Here is a 17,634-nt window from a genome sequence, read left to right on the forward strand (position 1 = left end):
TCCAAAGAGGTGAAACTTATGTAAGAGATTGTGTGCTTTGAATTTCAGTGGTGGTAGAAGCAGAAAGGTTTGCTTTAAGGATGTGCTGAGGATTGTTTTGGAAGTTATTTCTTAACTCTGAAATCTAAATCTAAGTTGTGGTGTTTTTAAGGTCTACTCAAGAAGGTGAGTACTCCTTTGAAAAAGCTGGAGCTGCTCTAGAGAGTCTGCCTGAAATGAAGACAGAGGCCCAGGCTTCAAAATCTTTGCTGACGAACGTCTTATTTGCTGAGACAGAGCTTTCTGAGGCTTTCCTCGGAAGCCAGACTTGGGAAGACAGGAGCACAGCTAACTGGCCTCCGATGGTCTGGGTTTCAAAATCCCAGGATTTGGAGGCCCGGATCACAAAGGCTCTGGCCTGGGAGATTCAGGCTGCTGAGGCCCAGCACAGAGCCAACCAATGTAAGCCAGTCAATGGACTGGAGGTGGAAGCTACCCAGGCCCTGAACCAGAAACCCTTACCTGAGGTGCAAGTTGCAGAGGAGGAAAAGCGTGAGGTCCTCTTTACCTGTCCATGCTAGTCCAGTAAGGTTGAGTACATCCTGACTGAGGTGGGCTACTCCATGAAGATAAGCAGTCACTGGCGTTTTTTCCTCCTGTGGCTTCACAATGGAGGTTGTAAATCTAGGGACCAGGAATCATGGATCCACAGGGGGCTTTAAACTCCAAGGATTTGGGGATTTGTAGAGGCTGGAAGCTTGGCACTATGAGAATAGGAGTCAGGTGCCTGAACACCTAGGATCATGAGAGTGAGAGAGGCACAGGTTATCAGAATATGAGGATGGTGGGGTTGGAGACCTTGGTCAGGGAGACTGGGGTGGAAACTAGGCATCTGGGTCTTCCTGGGGCTATGGGGGATGTGGAAACAGTTGAGCCCTGATGCGACCCTGAAGGAGGTCACTGGTGGGGAACGTGTTTTCCCAGACCCCAAAGAAGTCCAGGCACTGATGAGCCGGGTGGTTCTCAGAGCCCCTCCTGACCCCCTGCACAGGCAGTTGTCTCATCATCTACATCCTCATGCTGTTCTTGGTTGGGGTTCCTCTTCTATTCCTGGAGATGGCAGCTGGTCAGAGGACACATCGGGGCAGCATTGGTGTTTGGAAGGTCATCAGCCCCTGGATTGGTGGTGTGGGGTACAGCAGCTTCATGGTAAGGAGTCCTGGGCTGCCCAGGCCTACCCTTTATGCCCCGCTCCCACCCCAGCAGTTCCTTGTCCTGGGAGGGGTCCCATGGCTTCACTTCCATGGGTTGAGTCCCTTCAAGTCTCCAGTCCTCTGTCAGATCCCTCCCTTTTGCCTCTCCTAATCCTTCCCCCTGCCAGCCATCTCCTTCTTGGCCCCCACGTGTGTACTTGGCCCACCAGCTTGTACTTGAATGTGGTTAATGCCTGGACCCTCTTCTACTTGGGTCAGTCCTTCTACTCTCCAGTTCCATGGGAAAAATGTCCCTTATTGGGAACTCCAGTGACTTTGGTGAGGAGGAAGCGAAAGAGGAGGAGAAGGGGAAACAGCTGGAGGGGAATTTGGAAGAGGAGAAAGGAGTGAAGAGGGTTAGAGAAGAGGAAAATAGTATAAAAAGAAGAAATGGGAGGGGTAAGGAATAGTGGGAAGTGGGAGAAGGGCTAAAGAGGGGAGGGGTCGCCCTGTCTAGCAGGTGTGTCTAAAACCAGGTCCCCTCAGATCCCGAATGTGTTTGGACATCACCCTCCCTGTACTTCTGGTCCGGCTGATCTTGAAGGCCTCAGACAGAATTGAGGATGGTGGGTCACCAGTCTTCAGTCTGAACCTGCCCTTATTGGTGTCCTGGTGTCTTGTTGGTGCTTTCATGATTAATGGGCTCAAGTCCACAGGGAGGGTAAGCCGTCGTTGACATTCTTGGATGCCTTCGACCTCCTCCAACGTTGTTCTCACTGATCTCCCAATGTCTCATTCCTCTGGTCTTCAGCTCCCACTAGCCCTTGACTGTTGCTGAAAATTTTCTTTTAACTCTTCATTTCTGACTCACCCTAAAAAAAGGATTTATTTATTTTAGAGAGAAAGAGAGAGAACACATGAGTGAGGGGAGGGGCAGGGGGAAAGAGAGAGAATCCTTAGACTCCCCACTGAGGGTCGAACCAGATATGGGGCTTGATCCCAGGTCCCTGAGATCATGGCCTAAGCTGAAACCAAGAATCATACGCTTAACCACTTAACTGAGCCAGCCAGGTGCCCCCGATTCAGGTGTACCAATGGGGTCTACCGACTGTCAGTTGGTAGACCCCATTGGTACATGGTTGCTGATATGCCCCATTCTCAGTTCAGGTAATCTGTGTCCTAGTGCCAGCCCCCTATTTCATCATCCTCTGTTTCCTCTTCCAGAGTCTACGGCTGGAAGGGGCAGCTTTTGGCTTTCAGCATTTGTTGCTTGCCAAGGTAACATAAGTCTCCCTCATTCCCCTACCAGGCCTTAGGAGATACCTACTGTCTATTGTTAGGGCATCTTTTCCCCATTACTTACTTGTGTCCTTCCCCCCATTTATGTTAAGATTCTCCTCTCCTTCTTTGATATTTCTCCTTATACTGTCTTCTCCTTTTTAGATCTCAGCTATGTACAACATGAGTGTGTGGTATCAAGCAGAAAATCAAGTCTTGTTTGCCTTGGGTCTAGGCTTTGGTTCTGTTGTCTCCTTATCTTTGCATGTGCACCCATCCACCAGCTGTCTCAGTGATGCGTTTCTTGAGGCTCTGGTCAACCTGTTCTCCATGCTGCTGGTCACTTCTACCTTCTGTATCCTGGGCTACTGGGCTACAGTCATCACGCACCACTGCAATGAGAAGTAAGGGTAGCCCCTTAGAGAGGGTCCCAGCCCCAGGGAACTACAAAACCCAGACTCTAACTTTCAAGGTGTTGCAAGACTCCTATTCACACTTAACAACCCCAGATGCACTTGCAAGCCTCTACTCTCCCCTGGAGCAAAGAACAGAAACTGTAGAACAGTAGAATCCCTCTCACATATTTTCTTGCTCTGGGCCCTTTCTGGCCCTAGAAATCTTTAAACCTGGAGATTGCTACTATCCACTTGAGATTGCCAACCACAGAGATAGGTTAAAAGTGGCAAACATTTGGGGTGCCTGGGTGGCTCAGTGGGTTAAGCCTCTGCCTTCACCTCAGGTCAAGATCTCAGGGTCCTGGGATCGAGCCCCGCATTGGGCTCTCTGCTCATTGAGAGGCCTGCTTCCCCCTCTCTCTCCGCCTGCCTCTCTGTCTACTTGTGACCTCGCTTTCTGTCAAATAAATAAATAAAATCTTTAAAAAAATAAAGTGGCAATCATTCAAGATCTGGAGAACTTTCCATTTCCTGAATGCCCTCACTTGTAACTTTCATCTCCTAAATTTAGAGATTTCTGTCAATCTATCATACTTAAATCCCAAAGAGACTCTCAGAACTAGAATCTTTATGGTCTGCTTACCCCTGTTTTTCATTCTTTAGGCATTAATTTCAAAAACACCTATTGGACATTTAGAAAGTATTCTTTGTGTACCACAGAGATGTGGACAGGTGAATCAGACCATAGTTCTTGTCTTCATTGAGTTTTCAGTTTTTGAGGGAGGGGGCAGGGGAATTACATAATTAGATAGTTGTAAACTCATGGTAACTAATAGCAGGGATGTTGAGGAAGACTGAAGACAGAGCCAGTAATTCTAATGGGGCCAATCAGAGACTCCCAGAGGTGGCACACCTCAGCTGAAATTTTCCTGGTAATCCTAACCTGTGTAGATAACCACCATTTTCTTCTAGAATAAACCTGGGCATATACATGTGCATATGTGTGAGAGTTCTCTTAGGGTGTATACTCAGGAATGGGATTGCAGGGTAGAGGGTACACACCTTCAGTTTTACCGTATACTGTCTCATTACCGAAGTGGTTTATGATGTGTGAGAATTCCATGTATTCTACTTTCTGCACATTTGATTAGACTTGGTCAGACTTTTTGCCAGTCTGTTCAAAAACATTTTATTATGACATATTACATACATAAAGAAACATACAAAAAACAAAAAGTGCAGCATAAATAACTATAAAATAAATATCCTCCATGTTATGGACTAGAATGACCCTAGACACTCACTATGTATCTGATTATAACCTCTTTCCTCCCAACTACTATCATGGCTTTTATGATAATTAGTTCTTTGTTTTTCTGTATCTTTTATTATCTATGTATGCGTATTTAAGAAATATAGTTTTAATTTTTTTTTTTTTTTTTTTTGCTGCAGAAAGTCTCTTTATTTCCACTGCAGGCCCACCTCCAGGGCCCCAGGCCCCAAGCTCAGCAGCAGAGAGTTTATAAATACCTAAGTTATAAAAGCAGGTGGGGAGCAGCCCAGACAGCCCTCCCAGGGGCTCGGGGCTCAGTGCTCAGTGAACGAGAGCTGCAGGATCCTCTCTAAGCCCTCTAGTTTTAAATTTTTTTTAAAAAAAGATTTTATTTATTTATTTGAGAGCGAGACAGAGATAGCTATAGAGAGCACGAGTCAGGGAAGAGAGGGAGAAGCAGGCTCCCCACTGCAAAGAGCCCATTGTGGAACTCGATTCCAGCACCCTGGGATCATGACCTGAGCCGAAGCCATTAGCTTAACTGACTGAGCCACCCAGCTGCCCCTCTGAGCAATATAGTTTAATTTGTACTTCCGTGGGGCTTGAACTCATGACCCTGAGATTGAGCATTGCAGGCACTACTGACTGAGCCAGCCAGGTGCCCCTACAATATAGCTTTGTTTTTTTTTTTTTTTTAAAGATTTATTTATTTATTTGACAGAGAGAAATCACAAGTAGTCGGAGAGGCAGGCAGAGAGAGAGGGGAAGCAGGCTCCCTGCTGAGCAGAGAGCCCGATGCGGGGCTCGATCCCAGGACCCTGAGATCATGACCCGAGCCGAAGGCAGTGGCTTAACCCACTGAGCCACCCAGGTGCCCCTATAGCTTTGTTTTTAAAGTAACTTTTTTCTTTTTCTTTTTTTAAAGTTTTATTTATTTAAATAATCTCTACACCCAATGTGGGGCTCAAACTCAAGACCCTGAGATCAAGAGTTACATGTTCTTCTGAGTCAGCCAGGTGCCCCTGTAAAACAATATAGTTTATGTAGTTTCATTTTTTCATTTATATGTACATTCTCTTGGTATTCTTTTGTGTTTTTCTTCTTTTATTCAACATATGTTTGTAAAATTCATGTTGTGTGTAGCTCTAGTGTGCCTTTAATGCTGTAGAATGTTTAGTTTATTAACATGTCACAATTTATTTATCCATTCTACTGTGGAACATTTGGAGTCTTACTAGTTTTTGGCTACTAGAACAGTTCCCTCTAAACATTCGCTTTTAAATATTTTATTTATTTATTTATTTATTTGACAGACAGAGATCACAAGTAGGCAGAGGTCGAGAGGGAAGCAGGCTCCCCGCTGAGCAGAGAGCCCGACTCGGGGCTTGATCCCAGAGCCCTGAGATCATGACCTGAGCCAAAGGCAGAGGCTTAACCCACTGAACCACCCAGGCGCCTCTGCTCTAAACATTCTTACATATGTTGCTCATTTCCTCCGTGTGTGCACGTTTGACTAGGGTATACATCAGTGGGTGAGACTGTTGATGCAGTTAGTTATTAACGTGTAACAGAGCATTCCAGAAGTAACTGGCTGAGCCCAAGAACGATTTCTAATTTCTTATGATTTTGTCGATTGGCTGGAAAATTCTTCTGTTGGGCTTGCACAAGTTACCTCACAGTTCTGCATTTAGCCGGGCCCAGCTGGGACTGCACTGCTTTGTTACGTGCGGGTGTAGGCTGGCGCACTCTAGTGCTCAGTCAGCTGGTGGGTCTGCAAGGGCTGCTCTCCCAGGAGACCTCTCCATGCTGTTAGCTTGGGCTTCCTCACTTGATGATTCACGAACACAGATGGAATCTGTAAAGCATTGAAACCTAAGCATGGGAATGCTCCTGGTGTTGCTGCTGCCACAGTGCTTTATCAGAGGAAGTCCCAAAGCCACCTCAGGTTCGCAGGGTGGAAAAATAGACTTTACCGCTTGATGGGAGGAGATGCAAGATACAATAGCTGTGTTTCTACCACATGTATCTGTAGCTTCATTAGATCCTGCCAAGTTACTTTCCATAGTATTTTTAGGATTGTAGTGATTTCTTTTTCCTCTCTTTCTGTCGCTGTTTCTGTCTCTTTCTCTCTCTCTCAAACACACACATGCATAATCTCCACGGTAGAATGCACAGCAAATAGTTAAAGATTTCTTAGCTCATACCATTGCAAAAACAAACATACTAATCCCAAGACAAAGACCCCCTTTTGTCTTTGTCCTGAATTTTATAATCAAAATACTGTATTCAAAAATCACTTGGGTTAATTCTTTTTCCTACATTCAGTATGATTGTTACTCACGTGAAATACAGTTATGTTCATTTATTTCTGTTTGTATGGAATTTTAATATCTCTCAACACTTTTATTTTAGTGTTAAACATTAACATGGTTTCAAAAGACAAAATTATATAAAAGGATACTCAGAGAAGTATCAGTCCTCCACCATCACTTCAGCCCAGTTCCTGTCCATCCTCTGTAGGTAACCAATCTCATTCTTTTTTGGTTTATCCTTCTTGTGTTTGTAGAAATAAGGAGAAAGATGTATATTTTCTTATTTAGCCTTCTTTCTTACACAGTAGGTAGCCTTTTCCTTTTTCATTTACTAATATATTCTGGGAATCACTCTTCCATATTCATTCCTTTCTTAGATGTTCTGCCTTAGGCCTGGTGGTAGTGCCTGCCATTCTCTGTATCTGTGGTTCCTTGGTGTTTTACAGTTCTCATCCCCCTTAGTAGGTGAGCCCCTGGTATAGTTAATAATTGGGTGCCGGGCACCTGGGTGGATCAGTCGGCTAAGAGTCCAGTTCTTGATCTTGGTTCAGGTCATGATCTCAGTGTTGTGAGTTCAAGCCCTGCACTGGGCTCCCTGTGGGACATGGAGCCTACTTAAAAAAAAAAAAAAAAAATTGGATGGGGCACCTGGTTGGCTCAGTGGGTTAAAGCCTCTGCCTTTAGGTCAGGTCATGATCTCAGGGTCCTGGGATTGAGCCCTGCATCGGGCTCTCTGCTCAGCAGAGAGCCTGTTCCCCGCCCCAACCCCAGCCTGCCTCTCTGCCTACTTGTGATCTCTGTCTGTAAAATATATAAATTAAAAAAAAAATGGATGGGGCACCTGGGTGGCTCAGTGGGTTAAAGCCTCTGCTTTCGGCTTGGGTCATGGTCCTAGGGTCCTGGGATCTAGCCCCGCATCGGGTTCTCTGCTCAGTGGGGAGTCTGCTTCCCCCCACTTCTCTGCTTGCCTCTCTGCCTACTTGTAATCTCCATCTGTCAAATAAATAAATAAAATCTTTAAAAAAAAATTGGATGCCTTAAAAATTCAAACCATTTTCTCTTTGAAAAGACATACTCATTAAAATAATGAAAATGCATGTCCCAAAATTGGAGAAATGTATATATCTGTACATTTATATTCAGAATATGTAAAGAACTCCTAAAACTCACTAAGAAAACAACCCAACAGAAGTGAACACTTAACTTTCTACAGTTTACTTAGAATTATTATTTTACACTCTAAGTGGAATATAAAACCTTTCCACCCTACATGGCCCTTTGTCCTCCAACCCTTTGTGATATAGTTGCCATATGTACTACGTTAACTTATATTGAAGACCCCATCAAATAACGTTAAAACTTTTGCTTCCGATTAATGTCTGTTTACTTTCAACTGACACATATTCTAAAACTTAAGAGGAGGAAAATTTCCATTATTTTTAACCTAGAAACCTAACATTTTTGTTGGTCTTTCGTTTCTGAAGTTTGGGAATTTTCCCTCCTGTATAATTTTTATTCCATCTGAAACCTTCAACTTTTTTTTTTATATTGGCAGGTTATGTTGGCAGTGAATGTTTGGAGTTCCCTTCATCTGAAAATGCTTAATTTACGTTCATTCTTTTTTAAAAAAAATTAATTAATTAATTTTTAAAAAAGATTTTTTATTCATTTATTTGACAGAAAGAGATGATGAGCAGGCAGAGAGGCAGGCAGAGAGAGAGGAGGAAGCAGGCTCCCTGCTGAGCAGAGAGCCCGATGCGGGGCTCGATCCCAGGACTCTGAGATCTTGACCTGAGCTGAAGGCAGCGGCTTAACCCACTGAGCCACCCAGGCGCCCCCCTTTTTTTTAAATTTAAATTCATTTAGCCAACATAGTACATCATTCATTTCAGATGTTGAGTTCAGTAATTCATCAGTTGCATGTAATACCAGTGCTCATCATATGACCTGCTCTCTCTAATTTACCTGCATTCTTGAAGGATATTTCCTTTGGATGAAGAATTGTAGGTTGACAGTCCATTTCCTTCAGCACTTAAGAAATGTACTGTTTCTTGCTGGACTCCTTTTTTAAAATGATTTTATTTATTTCTTTGTCAGAGCATGAGCTATAAGCAGAGGGAGAGGGAGAAGCATCTGAATCTTTGTGTGTGCCAAGTTTTTTTTTTTTTTTTTAATTGTATCTGGCACATTGTAGATGTGGTGTGGGGACTCTGGATTTTGTAATGTTTCTCAAATGTGTATTGGTTTTGTTGTAATTGTTTTACTAAGCAGGCAGTTAACTTGACTAAACTCTAAGCGGAAACTTTCTTTCCTGTCGTATGTACCAACTGAATGTTTCAGCATTTTTATCTTCCATTGGACAGCTTGGAGTTATTTAGAGGTCAGCTGGAGATTAGGGCAAAGCTTATACAGAGAATTTGGGGCTCCCTTTCTGGCTCTCTTCTTCCTATGGTCTGCGAACTTTCATTGTGACTGTTAGGCATTTACTTGTCCGTGTGGAGGTAATCTGTCTTTTCCTCAAGCTCGTTTTAAGATTGCTGCTCTTTATTTAGTTTTCTGCAATTTCATTATATCTCAAGGGGGAATTCTTTAGTTTTGCTTGGGATTCTTTCGGCTCCTTGTATCTGTGAATTACTGTTTTTCACTACTTCTGAAAATTCTCCACTTTTACTTGTTCACATATTACCTCTGCCTCATTGTCCATCTTATCCCATTTGTCAGATTTTCCCATCATACCATCCAGCTCTCTTGAACTCTCATATTTTCCATCTATGTTTTCTGTACTCTGGCCCCAGTCAATTACTGATCTGTTTTGTATCACTATGGATTATATTTTTCTTTTCTAGAGTAAATGGATTCATAGTGCATTCTTATATCTGACTTATTTTACTTAGCATAAGGTATTTGTCTTTTTTTCGTCTATATTGTTGGAGGGGGGCGCCTGGGTGGCTCAGTGGGTTAAAGCCTCTGCTTTCGGCTCAGGTCATGATCCCAGGGTCCTGGCATTGAGCCTCGCATCGGGTTCTCTGCTCAGCGGGGAGCCTGCTTCTCCCTCTCTCTCTGCCTGCCTCTCTGCCTACTTGTGATTTCTGTCTGTCAAATAAATAATAAATTTATTATTTATTAATAGGTGTTTTGGATTGTCTCTTTTTATTGCTGAGTAACTATTCTGTTTTATGAATATACCACAATTATGTTTAATCATTTTCCTGTTTATGGGCATTTGAGTTGGTTCTGATTTGGGGCTGTGATGAGTCGAAATGCTGGGGGCATTCATATATAAGACTTTGTGTGAATACATTTTCATTTCTTTTGGGTGAATACTTAGGAGAGGGTGATATGGTTACTATATGTTTAACTTCATAAAAAAACTGCTAAATTGTTTTAGAAGTTGTTTTTACCAATTTTACATGTTTAGTAGCAAAGTATGGGAGTTCCAGTGGCTCCACAACCTTGCCAATACTTGATAATATCAGTTTTTTAAATTGTATCCATTCCAGTAGATGTGTACAGTGCTGGGTCATTGTGATTTTAACGGCATTTCCCTAATGACTAATTATGTTGGCCGTCTTTTTTTTTTTTTAAGATTTTATTTATTTATTTATTTGACAGAGAGAGAGATCACAAGTAGGCAGAGAGGCAGGCAGAGAGAGAGGGAGAAACAGGCTCCCCACTGAGCAGAAAGCCTGATGTGGGGCTCGATCTCAGGACCCTGAGATCATGACCTGAGCCGAAGGCAGAGGCTTAACCCACTGAACCACCCAGGTGCCCCGATCTTGGCTGTCTTTTAAAGTGTTGTTGGCATTTTACATTTCTTCTGGCCTCTCTTTTCAAATCTACTGCCTATTTTCATAACCTTTAAAAGAAACCCCATTAGCTGTCATGTCCATTATTCTCCTCTGAGCCCCTGGAAACCAGTAATCTACTTTCTGTCTCTATGGATTTGCCTATTCTGGACATTTATTATAAATGGAATCAAACAATATGATGGGAGCTTTTGTTTTTTGCTTCTTTCACCACACAGCCTTTTTCATTGTGTTTGGTGTTTTTTTGTTTTGTGTAGTGACTATGGCAGCATTTCTTTTTTTTTTGTCATCATGGTAAGTGTACTCCTTAATCTCCATCACCTATTTCACCTATCCTCCACCCACCTCCCCTCTTGTAGCCCTTAGTTTGTTCTCTATAGATAAGAATCTGTTTCTTGGGGGTGCTGGCGGCTCAGTGGGTTAAGGCTCACTCATATCTCAGTTCATGGTCTCAGGGATGGGATCGAGCCCTGCATTGGGCTCTCTGCTCAGCAGGGAGCCTGCTTCCTCCTCTCTCTGCCTGCCTCTCTGCCTACTTGTGATCTCTGTCTCTGTGTCAAATAAATAAATAAAATCTTTAAAAAAAAAAAAGAATCTGTTTCTTGGTTTGTCTCTCTTTTGTTCTCCTGCTTGTTGTTTGTTTTGTTTCTTAAATTCCACATATGAGTGAAATCATATGGTATTTGTGTGTCTCTGACTGACTTAATCTCATTTAGTATTATACTGTCTAGTTCCATCCATGTTGTTGCAAATGGCAGGATTTCACTCTTTTTTATGGCTGAATAATATTCCTCTGTGTGTGTGTGTGTGTGTGTGTGTGTGTACCTGTACATGTGTGTACGGATCACATCTCTGTCCATTCATCTCTTGAAAGATGCTTGAGCGGCTTCCATTAATTTGGCTTTTGTAAATAATGCTGCAGTAAACATAGGGGCATGTATTCCATTTGAATTTGTATTTTTGTATTTTTTTGGTAAATACTGGTAGTGCAATTACTGGATCATGGGGTAGCTCTATTTTTAACTTATTGAGGAGCCTCCATACTGGTTTCCACAGTGGCTGCACCAGTTTGCATTCCCACCAAAAATGCATGAAGGTTCCTTTTTTCTGCATCCTCGAGGACATCTGTTTCCTGTGTTGTTAATTTTAGCCATTCTGACAGAGGTGTGGTGCTATCTCACTGTAGTTTTGATTTGCATTTCCCTGATGATTAGTGATGGTGAGCATCTTCTCATATGTCTGTTGGCCATCTGGATGTCTTCTTTGAAGAAAGGTCTGTTCACGTCTTTTGCCCATTTTTAGTAGCATTTTTTGATTAGAAAAAACACGTAACATGAAAGTTACTAAACCATCTTTAAGTATGCAGTTCAGTACTGTGAAATAGATTTACACTGTTGTGAAATCGATCTCCAGAATGTTTTCATTTCACAAAACTGAAACTACACCATTTAAACAACATACTCCCTTTCCCCTCTCTCCTCAACCTCTGATAAACATCTTTCCACTTTCTGTTTCTATTGGTTTGACTATTTTAGATTACTTATTAATAAGTAGAAGCATGTGGTATTTGTCTTTTTTCATGTTCTCCTAGGAGCTTTACAGTTTTAGCTTTTTTTTTTGTTGTTCACATATCCTCTATTTCAAGTAAATTTTTGTGCAAGGTGTGGAGTAAAAGTCAGGGTTAATTATTTTTACCTTTTAGATACCCATTTGTTCCAGCACCATTTGTTGAAAAGACAATCTTTTCCTCATCAAATTGCCTTGTTATCTTTGTTGAAAGTTGATTGACCATAGATGTTTAAGTCGGATTCCAGACTATCCTAGTCAATTTACCAAGAGCATCCTGTTGTGATTACTAATATATTATAGTAAATCCTATTTATTAAAAGATTTTATTTATTTATTTGACAGACAGATCACATGTAGGCAGAGAGGCAGGCAGAGAGAGGAGGAAGGAGGCTCCCTGCTGAGTAGAGAGCCCAGTATGGGCTCTGATCCCAGGACCCTGGGATCATGACCTGAGCCAAAGGCAGAGGCTTTACCCACTGAGCCACCCAGGCATCCCTATTATACTTAATCTTAAAATCAAGTTTTGTAAATTCACCAATTGTGTTATTATTTTCCAAAATTGTTTTGGCTATTGTGTATCTTCACTCTGCATGTAAATTTTAATTTACATTTTAATTAATTTAAATGACAAGAATTAGCTTGTCATTTTTTTTTTACAAAGATAAAATCCTACTATGTTGTTAATTGGGATTGAATTATTGATTGGATCAACAGATCATTTTGAGAAGAATGAATAATTAGCAATACAGTGTCTTCTGATTCAGGAACATGGTGTATCTCTGTTATTTGGATGTTCCTTAATTTCACATAGTAATACTTTGTAAGTTTCAGTATATAAGATGTCTTGCACATATTTTGTAAATTTTATCCCTAATGATTTCATGTTTTATATTTGATTGTAAATAATATCCTTAAACTTTAATTCTCATTCTTCATTGTTTAGTATATTGAGGTACAACTGATTTGTGTATATTAATCTTGATAAACTCATCTTTTTGTAGCTTTAAGTTTTCTACATATATAATCATGTAGATTTGAATGAAGACTTTTATTCCTCCTGCTTATCTTTTAGAGGTTATTTTACTTGCTTTATGGCATTGATTGGAATCTCCAGTATGTTTTTGTTTTTTAAAGATTTTTTTTTTTTTTGACAGACAGAGATCACAAGTAGGCAGAGAGGTAGGCAGAGAGAGAGGGAGGAAGCACGCTCCCTGCTGAGCAGAGAGCCTGATGCAGGGCTCCATCCCAGGACTCTGCGATCATGACCTGAGCTGAAGGCAGCGGCTTTAACCCACTGAGCCACCCAGGTGCCCCTCTTTTTTTTTTTTTTTTTTAAGATCTATTTAGGGGCACCTGGGTGGTTTAGTCAGTTATATTAACATGTCTCCTTTCAGCTCAGGTCATGATCCCAGGGTCCTGGGACTGAGCCCTGCATCAGGCTCCTTGCTCAGTGGGGAGCCCGCTTCTCCCTCTCCCTCTGCTACTCCCTCTGCTTGTGCTCTCTTCCTTTTTTACAAAAAGGTCTATTTATTTGAGAGAGAGAAAGACTGTGAATGGAAGGGGTGGGGTAGAGGCAGAGGAAGAGAGAATCCCTAGCAGACCCCCATGCTCCATGCAGACCCTGACAAGAGGTTTGATCCCAGGGCCCTGAGATCATGGCCTAAGCAAAAATCAAGAGCCGACATCTAATCAACTGAGCCACACAGGTACCCCTATTTGTGGGAATTCTTAAGGCTTAGAATGAAGGTGCATTCATCCAAATAGGACTTTTGTTTCTACCTGATGCAGGGGACATTAGAAAGAGATTACTTGAATCTCGGTTCTCAGCCTGAGTTCTTGAGTTGACCAGAGTCAAATATTTGGGCTGCAAATCCAAGGTAGGGCTGGCTTGTGCTTATGACATGCCAGGAACTTTAAATATTTCCCTTCATTTTGCTCATTTTTTTTCTTTTTTTCTTTTTTTTTTTTTTTAAGATTTTATTTATTTATTTGACAGAGAGAGATCACAAGTAGGCAGAGAGGCAGGCAGAGAGAGAGGGGGAAGCAGGCTCCCCGCTGAGCAGAAAGCCTGATGTGGGGCTTGATCCCAGGACCCTGAGATCATGACCTGAGCCAAAGGCAGAGGCTTAAGCAGGCTTAAGAGGCTGAGCAGAAAGCCTGATGTGGGGCATGATCCCAGGACCCTGAGATCATGACCTGAGCCGAAGGCAGAGGCTTAACCCACTGAGCCACCCAGGTGCCCCATTTTGCTTATTTCTGAAGCAAACTTCTTTGCATTCCCTGTTTTGTGGAAGGCTTGGGTGTGAATTTCTAGTTCTTTTTTTTTTTTTTAAGATTTTATTTATTTATTTGACAGATACAGTGAGAGAGGGAACACAAGCAGGGGGAGTGGGAGAGGGAAGCAGCCCCCTCCTGCCAAACAGGGGGGTCAGTGTGGGACTTGATCCCAGAACCCTGGGATCATGACCCAAGCTGAAGGCAGATGCCCACAGCTGAGCCACCGAGGCGCCCATCTAGTTCATTTTTATACTGAAGGTGTAGCCCTTTGAGGTGTGAAGTTTAAGGGAAAACCTTTTACCCTGATTCTTACTTGTGCAGACTCTGGTGCTTTATATCTGACCTCCATGGTCTTTTTATTTCTTAAAGATCACAAAATAGGAAACTACAGGTATAGTTTGCTATATTTGACTTTTACTTCAGGAAAAAGTTGTTTTGGATGTCCCCTTTCCCCATTGTTTTTGTCTGTACTTGAATTTTTGTCTAGTAATCCCTCACTTTTTCAATATTTTAATTCTTTTAAGAAGATTTAAAATATCTTTCAGACTTTTAAGTTACCTACAGTGAGAGAGTTGATCCAAATATTTAAATTGCCTATTACCAAGAGGGCATATTTTATTTTCTAAGATGTGATCGAATAATAATTATTTCCCTGCACCTTGCATTTTGCTCTTATCACTAAGTATTTGGAATAGAGCAACAAGCCAAGTTGTTTGCTCTTAACACTAAACAGTTGGTAAAGAGCAACAAGCCAAGTTGTTTTATTTTTGTTTTTTATTAAACAAGCTGTGGCTAATTTTGTTTTTTCCCAAGATTTTATTTATTTATTTGACAGAGAGAGATCACAAGGAGGCAGAGAGGCAGGTGGAGAGAGAGGAGGAAGCAGGCTTCCCGCCAGGGCTTGATCCCATGACCCTGAGATGGTGACCTGAGCAGAAGGCAGAGGCTTTAACCTACTGAGACACCCAGGCGCCCCTGTGGCCAGTTTTATTAAAGAAAAATTCTGCATGATTTACTCTTCACTGGTCTGTGTGGTATGCTTCTAATGTTATCAGAATCACCTGGACCAGTAATAGTGTGTATATTCTTTGTAATTCCCATGTGCTGTGCCCGGTTCAGTATTATTGCCACTCTAGTGATAGACACCAGTTTTGGCTGACATGGCATAATATTCTATTTCAGATTTCCTCAAGGCTGGGCAATTGTTGGTGAGGATGACCAGTTTTGCTTTGCCATGTCTGATCATTTTCAGAGTCTGCTTGTACCCCAGCACATACTTTCCACTTTTCATAACAAGCTGGAGCCTAGAGTTGGTCGACTCCCACGACTTTTTTATCTTCTTTGGGGCCACCATCTTCCCACCTTAGGTGCGGATGGCTCCAACCAAGAGCCACTGCCAAAATGGCCAGGAGAGAGAAAGGCTGACTTGAATTTTTAAGGATTTTTAGGAATTAGTCAAGTGCAGAGTGGTAGCGGGGGTAGGGTAGGTCTTGGGCATGAGAGAGTATGGCCAACCCTGAAACTGTAAGTGGTTGAATCTGATTAAAGCATGAAATGTGCAGAGGGTCATGGGAAGAAGGTAAAGTTAAAGAGGGCAGCAGGGCTCGGATCTGAAGGTTTTTAAGAAGCAGTTTCTCCAAGATGGGATGGGAGGGAGACAAACCATAAGTGACTCTTAATCTCACAAAACAAACTGAGGGTTGCTGGGGGGAGGGGAGTGGGATTATGGACATTGGGGAGGGTATGTGCTGTGAAGTGTGTGAACTGGCGATTCACAGACCTGTACCCCTGGGGATAAAAATGTATTATATGTTTATAAAAAATAAAAAATTAAAAAAAAAAAAGAAGCAGTTTCTCTCACATAGCACAACTCCATGGGAGCATTATGTAGGTGGTAATCTAAGTAAATGGTGCTCACTGACATTCGTAATGCAAATCCTAGAAGATTGCCTTTTACCCACTAGTCTAAGAAGAGAGAAAGGGAAGAGGTAGGTGGTAAATCAGAGACCCCACCACTGCAGCACGTACCCCAGAGTCCCCGCAGAGACAATAGAAAACCCTTTTTCCAGGGACATAAATTCTCTAGGCTCACACAAATTCATGATCATGGAGGTGGGTACCTTCTAGGTTTTATCCCAGGCTCTACCTTACCTAGATCAGTAGTGCTAGGTTAGTGGTATACTTTCTTTTCTAGAAGATAAGGAAAAAGGAGACCATTTCTTAAGGAGCCAAATGTTCTATGTGATTCGACTCCTCATCCCCAGGAATGCCGAAGCACTTGCAAAGCTGGTAACCCTGGGGAAACTGCCTGTTGTGGCCCATCCCCCTCCCAACCTGGTTGATAACCCAACCTCCATTTTCAGCTCCTGGCTCAGCAGCCTTCCCCGGCCCATCAAGAGCATGGTCCTCAGCTATGTGACTGAATGCAACTTAAAGAAGCAGTTTTCGAAGGTCAGTAAAAGTAGGTGAGGAGAGCTTAGAGTTACTCAGAGCCTTCAGCGAAACAGAAATTTCAGCTTTTGTTAGCACTAGAAAAAAAAAATCTCAGAAGTAGCAGGATAACCTACAGCCCTGGTAATGCAAAGAACTATAGCCTGCAGAATGCCTTCTGTGGATGCTGTTAGGTGGCTCGGTTTTCCTCATCAGAGGGTCAGCCTGGAGATCTGATCTTCTCAGTGACCCGCAGCTTTTAGAGAGTTTCCTGGGGAAGATAGATAGTACCCTTGTCTGTATGTTTGTGTTAAGTTCAAGGACACTTTAACTCCTGCCCTCTCTCTCCTTAACAGGTTAAGGCGGGCCCAGTCATTGCCATTCGTGGCCTTCCTTGAAGCCATGTCATTCATTCCTTGGTCTGTCTTCTGGTCCATCCTCCTCCTCCTGCTTTTGCTGACACTGAGGCTGAGCAGCATGATAGGGCTCATGCAGGCCATCCTTACCCCACTCCAGGATACCTTTTCTTCTTTCAGGAAATATACAAAGCTGCTTACAGGTACTCTGACCAGTGCCCAACTCCCACCAATGGCCCTGAGTTCTTTGAGACTTTTACCCAGTCCAGGTGTATAACCTCTGCTTAGCCCTTGTCTTCCAACCAGACCTCTGACCTTGATCCAGATCCAGTGTTTCCTCCAGTGGTTGTCTTTGTGTTCATGTTCCTGTGTGGCCTCTTCTTCACTCAACCTTCAGGCATCTACTACATGAGTCTGCTGAATGAATACTGGACGGTCTTCCCCATAACCATCATCATCATACTTGAAAATGTAGCTGTGAGCTGGGCCTATCTGGCCAGGAGGTGATAGCTTGGGTCTATATGATGAGGGAGCAGGAGGCTGGCTGAGGACAAAGCAAAAGCTGGCGCCTTGCACCCCCTCTTCACCTACTCCCCTCCATATGTGTAGCATTCCTCAGGCACCCCTGACTTCCATAAAACGATAAATAGTTAACTTGCAGGGATCGCAATCCTGCAGAACAGGAATATCCCTTGTCCTACAAGATGTCCTAGAGACCTAAACAGGGAGGTTACCTTATCAATAGCACGAATTTCCAGAGGCAAAT

The 17,634-nt window shown here is 42.6% G+C and overlaps 1 protein-coding gene across 1 annotated transcript in view; it reads left to right on the top strand.

Moving 5' to 3' along the window:
• The first annotated feature begins 215 nt into the window (after window positions 1-215).
• The window catches only part of SLC6A16 (solute carrier family 6 member 16), a 20,178-nt gene continuing 2,759 nt past the window's right edge, over window positions 216-17,634 (top strand). The window contains 10 exon segments of the mRNA XM_059383380.1: window positions 216-657; window positions 1,031-1,202; window positions 1,403-1,502; window positions 1,709-1,757; window positions 1,760-1,893; window positions 2,340-2,450; window positions 2,616-2,854; window positions 16,347-16,547; window positions 16,875-17,071; window positions 17,212-17,371. Of these exon segments, the coding sequence (XP_059239363.1) occupies window positions 216-657; window positions 1,031-1,202; window positions 1,403-1,502; window positions 1,709-1,757; window positions 1,760-1,893; window positions 2,340-2,450; window positions 2,616-2,854; window positions 16,347-16,547; window positions 16,875-17,071; window positions 17,212-17,371 (1,805 nt within the window).

This window comes from Mustela nigripes, chromosome 17 (assembly GCF_022355385.1).
Source record: "Mustela nigripes isolate SB6536 chromosome 17, MUSNIG.SB6536, whole genome shotgun sequence".
Classification (NCBI taxonomy): Eukaryota; Metazoa; Chordata; class Mammalia; order Carnivora; family Mustelidae; genus Mustela; species Mustela nigripes.